General features: G+C 35.6%; 1 protein-coding gene across 1 annotated transcript; it reads left to right on the top strand.

Moving 5' to 3' along the window:
- Window positions 1-5721: 5721 nt before the first annotated feature.
- lratd2b (LRAT domain containing 2b) lies at window positions 5722-7986 on the top strand. The gene has a single exon (XM_065245636.2). The coding sequence runs from the start codon at window positions 6165-6167 to the stop codon at window positions 6981-6983; it is 819 nt and encodes a 272-aa protein (XP_065101708.2). The 5' UTR covers window positions 5722-6164; the 3' UTR covers window positions 6984-7986.
- The last annotated feature ends 442 nt before the right edge of the window (window positions 7987-8428 follow it).

Consider the following 8428-nt stretch of genomic DNA (forward strand, 5'->3'; position numbering starts at 1 on the left):
CAGCTGAAAGCTTTATAGCCAAACACGCAGAAGTAAAGTTAATAGTGCTGAGTGATAAGTATCGTTTTAAGTCTTGATTGTTTGCTATAACGGTGTGAAGTTTCATTTCACATTCAGAAAGAAGAAAAACAAATCGAATTAAATCAACATTTAAAGACGGTTTTAGCAGTAACAACATTAACAAGCGGATTTCGTGGAACACACGTAGCTTCCGGTAAACTTGGCTAAGAATAAATAACAACAAAGTTCTTTTAAAGTAGTTTATTTATATAACAAGCAAAATAAACAACACGTACATTACCTAGGAAACCAAAACATTTGTTAGTTTCAACGAGGTATTTGTTCAAGAGTTCAGTTTAGCAACTAATCAGACCATTAAACAAACAGAAACCGGAAGTAAAGTTTCCGACCAGACGCGTAATCGCGTCACCGCACGTGCGTCCGATGAAACCGTCTATAATTAAAAATTATAGATTTAAATGTTCAGGTTTTTTTTAAATAATATTTTAATAGTTAGTTTTTCTGTTTACTTATCAAAAATAAAATCAGTAATGGGGTTGTTGTTGTCTTTTGGTTTGATATCACCTACACAAAATTTTACTTGAGCTCTTATCGTTTTCACACATATAGCCAACAGATTGAAAGTATATGCCATACTGTACAACCATTTAACTGAAAACTAAGGCCAAAATACTGTATAACATTGAAAAACATTATATTTAATATTTATTTTAACATTTATCCTAATGTGGAATTAAAAATGTTAAAACAAAAACTATTAATTATACTGTTACAGAAGATTCTTATTATGGGCCATCAAAAATGTATTCTTAAATCTATAGCTCCATCTAGTGGTATACTGTCTTAATGTACAAAAGCTGTAGGATGGCACAGATGTCTCTTGTGGTAGAAATATGCACTCTTTTGGCACAAAGGTTTACTTTATCCCCAAGTGACAGCTTTATACCTTTCTAACATGTTTATGTTGTTTATACTGTATTTGTGGTGTTTAAATTGCTATTTAGGCGTCTTAAAGAGCTGCTAACCTCACCTTGTTGTTTCGTACTACGGTGTGCATACATTGACAATAAAGATTCATTCATTTTTCTGAGAGTGTGCTCTACTGTGAGAAGCATTATGCAACAATTGCACCTGTACTGTCTTCTGTGCCCATAAACTACAATGTTGTTCAACAACTGACGGATGAAGCCACACACAAACAGTCTCCACATTGGTGCAGACACATAACTTACCTCTAATAAACTAGACATAATCAGGTCACTGCAGTAAAAAAATCATTAAATATACTATGATCGGTTTCTAACTTCAGTTTCTTTGTAAAAGATACATATGGTGAAGAAAATTATTTAAAAACCATGCTTGATCAACCACAAAACAGATTGAGGTAATGAGTCACCTGTTTATTCTTCATTAAGATCCTTATACCATGCCTTTATCTTTCTGTCCAATATTTCATTATTATTGCTAAATATGCTAAAAGAGCCTTTTATAGTGATCATAGAGATGTTATGATTTAATTGGTATGAATCTATAGGATCACACATGAGAGATTTACTATACAGTCAGTCATTATTGCGAAATAAACCCCAACACATTAATCAAAGCCCAAAGGGGTTTATTTTGCAATTACTGGGTGACTATAAATTACCCTGCTTTGTGCATATCAGTACAACAGTACATCAATAAATTAGTTAAAATGATCTTGTTACCTTTTTAAGAGAGACATGAGCACAGCTATGTAGGAAAGACATGTTTCTCAAACAAACAGTCAGTTTCACAGCACTGCTGTCAAGTGGTCATGATGTACACATTCCTGATATTCCTGAAACAAAGACGTAGAAAACCAGAATATCAGGTTCTCCTTAAAGGGTTTCAATACATGCTTTGTTTAAGCTTATAACTCAACACTTAATATGACAGGCAATACACTTTCATTATAATTATGAAAACACTTATTAAGATTCTTTCTGAGAAACCGTACAAATTAACTCAGTCTTATAACATCCATGCATATTACTGCGAGTCTTTTGTACATCTGTTAATTATATCTCAAGCTAAGTGCTTTCATAAAGCTTGTACCTAAGGGAAAGCATTTCGACTGATAAACAGCTTATCAAACCATGAGTAAATATGGGTTAACATTAACAGAACCTTGAAGTTTGTGACCCATAGACAACCTCAAAATCTTCTGCTCTTTTTGTGTTGTCTGATTTTTAACATTTTAAATGTTAACGACGTACTTTATAGCTAGTTGTTTAATTTATATCTCATTTCTAATTTGCATTATTTTATATTTGTCTTATAAACATGATTCTTTACATAAAGGAAATCAGCGGTGAAAATAGCAAAAAAATTGAATAAAATAGTTACAAATGTATGTTATTTACGTATTAGGTAAAGAACAAGAAAGTGGACCTAAAAGAATGAAACATGATTTTGACATATATTAAGGAACAATGTCTGATGCATTTTGAAAAGGGGGAAGCGACAGCCTGAGATCACATCACTTTCATCTTTTGGTTCCCATATTGGACCTTCTTTCTGATCCTCCTCCAATGGCTTTACAACAGACGACATAATTTCTAAACACACCGGCATAAAACAACAACCTCTCTCTGAAAATTATACACAAAGGAAAATCATTAGTTTGTGAATCATTTTGGAATTTTTTTATGTAACTGGCAAATCATTAATTGTTTAAAAGATTAATTATGGTCTTAATTCTGGTGTTGCTTCACAATATCATCACATCAGGTGGTCCCACTGAAATAGTTGCCATGCAAAATGCAATAAGACCATTAAGAATGGAACAATGATCTTTAAAAAAGGCCAGCGGTGTGTGCGTGACAGTGATATATTGCATAGTTTGCTTTGCTCATGTGTAAATTTGAGGGGACCCAACAAATAGTGAGATAGCAAATTGGGTCATGTTGTGTCAGATCTGAATGACCTACTTCTTCGGGATGTTTTTTCTGATATGGCTTAGAGAGCATGTTCCACTTTCAGAGTGGTAGGAAAAAGTTCTGATAGCATCACCACAAGGCAAATACCAAAGCTTATCTATAGAGTTGAGCAAACAAACTTGCTGCTATGTTAGTCAGAAAGTAGAAAGCAAGTGTCCGTGAATGCACGAGTGAAATAAAACAAACCGATCGTGACAATTGTCTGCAGAAAGCTATCAAATAGACTGATTTTGGAAAAATTTCCTGTTCCTCTAGAGGTCAGCACAGTATATCTCAAAATATATGTGCAAAAGAATCTTATCATGAAAGTTATTAAACGTGTGGGTATTATGATTCAAATAATAACAAATTAAAATGCCTCAGTGCATAAAATAATATTTATTACTAAACCACACAGTGATCCATTCAATAATGTTCTCGGTCCGGGGAACAAGCAGGTGTAGGAGACGAGCAGATTGCATCATTCAGTTACATTAACATTTAGCAATTTTCGGCATTCAGTGTTTTTGTGTGGCATTTGAAAATCATCAATTCATTTTTATCTGTGCAACCCATTCAGTTTTTCTGATATGCCTCATTGGCACAACACAAACATAGGCACGCACACCATCCACCTTGGGCAATAATACACCTTTGATGGAGTGCAGTTTCCTTTGGAGACCTACAGAGAGAAAGAGGGGTCTTAAGGGGCTTACTATTAGCTGCTTAAAATTCTTCTGATGTAACCAGTACATACCCACTGGAAACAAACCGTGGACACATTCTCACCAGTGTGCCACATTACCCCTATTTTGTTTTCTCTTGGTGGTCTTGTGTTCCAACCTTTTCTTCCCAAACAGCCGTGGAAAATAAATAATAAGTTCTTTCAGAGTGAGGCAGTGTGACGGGAAGACAGCATGACTGTTTATCTCTATATCCTTTGTGATGGCAAACAGCTTTATACAATGGTCAAAGGCATTCTGACACAAGGTGTTTTTGGCTAGACTAGAGGCTCTTAGAGCGAAATAAAATGACATTTGTTGAGTCTGAACACTCTATGGTTGTGTGGGACCAATACAGAAATATCTGGTACTTGAAACATCCATGTTTACTTAATAGGATAAAGACGGAGGGTGTGATCTAGCATGTGAAAACCCAGCTGAAGTAATTTTTGTGATTTATTGTCAATTGTTTTCTACATAAAATCATCCTAAATAATTTAAAGAGAATTTTGTGAAAACATAACCTTGATATCTTAAATACTGATTAAGTTAGGCTATGTCAAAGATTGAAATTCATGTGAAATCAAAGAGTTAAATCACATTCACTGATTTAATTATGAGACTTTAGTCTGGATTTTACAAACAGCGTCACATATTGCAGAATTTATCAAAACAAGTCAAAATATTAATGAGACGGCAATTAAAAAGCACAGCTCAGATATTAGGACAGCAGGTGTGTCTTACCTAAACATTTAGTCAAAGGTTTGGGGTAGCAGTTGTGAGATTTTTAATAGTTCAGAGAGATGAATGCTTGGCTTGATATCACGCATTTGTTGATATACCCTGCGGCGACAGTCACACATCACCACACATGTCCCTGTGCTGGACCGAGCAAATACACAACAGACTCGCTGGACAGCTGTTACATTATGTAATTAAGAGCTATGGCACGATCTGGGGTGAGAAGCCCTTGCATTGGAGGTGATAGACTGAGAGCCAGAGGCTAGCTGTTTGGCAATCCATAACACAGGACTTAAACACTGCAGTAGTTTAGAGCAGTAGTTCTCAAACTTTTTCAGTGTGCAGCCCCCCTCGTGTACGATGCGTTCCTTTGCGCCCCCCCCCCCAAGAAAATTTATGACACAGACAGTTCTTAAATGTAACATTTTAATTAAACAAAACATATTAAATTATACAAAACAGTGCTGTTGGTTAGTAGGCTTATTTTTTAGGTTTAATTATACAAAGTTCATGATAAATGAATGTATTTTATGAAATGTCATAAAACTGGGGCCCCCCAGATAACATCCCGTGGCCCCCAGTTTGAGAACCACTGGTTTAGAGACCCACCTGCCCAGATAGATATATCTCCAAAGATGCCTCTACACCATGTGAAAGACAAAGTATTGCATCGGATACAAAACAGACACACTATATTAGGCTAAAAATAATCATATCAGACATTAATTGTATTTTGACATGAAATTAAAAAGTATTTAATGAATTTAATCATTAAAAGATAAGTGCACTAACACAACAATATTTGCACTAATAAAATAAATGATTTTTTAAAAGCATGATTGGGTAAAATATGGACAATCCCAAACACTGGGTTTAAATTAACCTATGCTGGGATTTTGGCTGGGTCAAATTAATATGTTAATTTAAACCAACTGTTGGGATTGTGTGTATTTCAACCAACCATGGGTTCAAGACAATCCAACAGAGTGTGGTATCTTTTAAATGTGTGTGAACATTCCTGACCAACCATGTCTGTGATATCCATGATTTTATGTTGAAAAAAAGTACCTTACAAAAAATGAGTGACAGCTGCGTTTTAACAGTCTGCGTGACCTTTTGACGTCGCGTAAGAGAAGCTCGATCTATTCATTAAATTAAACAAAAATGGATTATAAAATACCAGAGCCTCATGTGTATAATTCGTATGTACATCGTGTAGTTAATTTAGCAAACATTAGCTGCTTCGGCTTAAATGTACACTGTCTCTTTAACTGTCCCTGCCTTGTGTAAACATTACCGTGAGCTCTACTATTACACAGAGCGCTGCAACTACTAGTGCCAGAACTTCAAAAACGCGTGGACGACATCCATTACGAGATAACTGAGGAGAAGACTCATTAAAAGTTCATTTCTTCATATGATACGGTAATCGACAAGCGCAGTACTCCCCGTGGATTAATCATTGTGTCTGATGTGGGCAGGTGAGACGCACCTGTTCAGCACGCACTCAAAACTGATTAAAGACAACTGTGCTGGGCAACATTTTGGATATCTGCATGATAACAGCATTTACATAAATGGCGTTATCATATAAAACAACTGTTCGTCGAAAAAAACAAGATGGATTTAAACCTGAACTGTAGCTACTTAAAAGCCGGATTAGGTGTTTTGTTTTAAAAGCCTCGATCTCTATACAGGTGGCACGTGAAAGTGTTTGCACGTTGTTGTTGTTGTTGTTATGGGGAACCAAGTGGATAAACTTACACATTTAACTTATGATGAATTACCCACGACTGACCCCAATGGGTTTGACCCGGAGGACGACACGCCACGGATCGGTGTGTCTTATATTTTCTCCGCTGACGACGACGAACAGGAGAACGTGGATGAGACGGAAAGAGATCCGGACGAAGACGACAAAAACTACGACTGTTTCGATGAATTACAATGCTCGCTATATTATCGAGATGAGTGCATTTATGAGAAGAATAGCGTGTTCGTTGAAATTGGAAACTTGTCGGTTGAGAACTTGCTGAATACGTGCAAACCCGGTGACCTGGTGGAATTTGTGGCCATCGGGCAATATCCACACTGGGCTGTATGTGTTGGTAATTCACAGGTGGTTCATTTGTATAGGAACGAAATTAAACGAGACTTTCTTTTCGAGGCAAGTCAAGGTAAAAAAGGCAGAATCGTGAACGAGCTGTATAAGTTTCGGTCGCTGAGCCCTGAAGTTGTGGTCCGTAATGCCATGGAGCAGGTCGGCATGAAGGACCGGGATATTTGCTGGAAAAGCTCTGAATGCTTCGCCGCCTGGTGCAGGTTTGGCAAACGCGAGTTTAAAATTGGAGGTGAGATACGAATTGGGAAGCAGCCCTACAAGATGAAACTGCAGCTGTCAGAGAAGAAAAGTCACATATTGGACTTTCAGAGTTTGGAGGATATAATCATGGAAAAGAGAAGAAATGATCAGATTGGCAGGAATGCTGTCGTTCAAGAATTGGAGAATCATTTAAACTGCACTGAAGACACTAAAAACGACTACAATAGTAACTGATGGATCTTAAGGGAACTTCACTTGTGATGTGGGCAAACTGTGTCTCGTTACTGAGAAAAGTTTTTTTTTTTGTAATGACTTTAACCACAGCGATGTTGTAATAAAAAAGAACATTTGTTAAAAAATAACTTTTATAATTGGACAAAGTTTATATTTACATAAAACGATAATCTTGCTCCAGGCATATTTTCTCATTTTTGTAATTATGCATTACTTTTTGTGTTTATATCCAAGATACATTCTGGAAACTTTTCCATTAGTGATGTCATTTGAAGTATTTTGTTCAAGGGTGTTTTTGGAGTATTTTGTGTTATTGTTGTGGTCGAGTGTGTTTTCTTATTATAATTTCAATGTCTCATTAAAACATATGTGCATTTTTATTTAAGATGTTTTTTGAGTTCAGTAGCTTTGAATCCGTTAAACAGCACTTTTTAATTTACTAACACTAACCAATTTGTCCAATTCTCTACAGATAGTCAATTTATTTATAAATGTATATAAACTTTCAGTGCATATAAACTCTTCAACTTTGTGTGTGTGTGTGTGTCTTTGAGATATGACTCTTGATTCCATCATATGCTTTTTATGACTTCCGTCCAAGCGTTTGTCAAAAACATCCTAAAGCAAACAATGATTTATGAATATGATTAACATTCCTTCATCCTACCATCAAGCGTTTAGAAATTAACAGATTGTTTGCTTTGTTCATCTAAAGGTATGTGTTACAGGAACCAATAACACAGGTGGAAGTATCCCAAGTTTTCTCATTCATGTGTATACACAAGTTTGTGTAGTTTTCTAACTGCAATTGCCTGACTTGATAGTCAGCCTATGTTCATTTAATAATGCTAAGAAAAACAACTTGAATTTGACTCTGTCCTCTTTACACTATGATCATAAGGCCAAGGTCTTTTATATGGTTTAATTTGTTTCCAAACAAACCTATCTGCTTTAGGAAATTACCAAAATCAGTTTAAGATAAGGGATAAAAGTGATCATAACATATTGTCGTTTTGAGTTTATTATGTGTTTACGTATTATTGAACCAGAATTGTTTTCCCTCCTGTTGGTAGAATCTGAGATAATGTTTCCTACAGAAGACTTTGCTAAGCTAATGGAGAGAGAGGATTTATAGATTTCAAGAGAAGTTTACTGTGTTCCCAAGATAAGATGTACAGATTCTCTGAAAGATAACCACTTTGAGTGTATCAAAGTAGAAATCTTAATTAGATTTAAGTCTCAATTTAAAGTGTAGTTTCTAATCTAAATTTTTTAAGGATACCGACTGAGATTGAGTCAAGCATAAAATGGCACGGTTTTTAATTTATTGTAAACCCAATAAAGAAATGTTGCAGGGTTATTAAGCTTTGATCTTATCAGTATCTGTGTTTGACTCAGTGGCACAATTATTCACTTACATTTGTGTGTATGAGATCCTCTGCATG

The sequence above is a fragment of the Paramisgurnus dabryanus genome, chromosome 13 (genome assembly GCF_030506205.2).
Source record: "Paramisgurnus dabryanus chromosome 13, PD_genome_1.1, whole genome shotgun sequence".
NCBI classification, from domain to species: Eukaryota; Metazoa; Chordata; class Actinopteri; order Cypriniformes; family Cobitidae; genus Paramisgurnus; species Paramisgurnus dabryanus.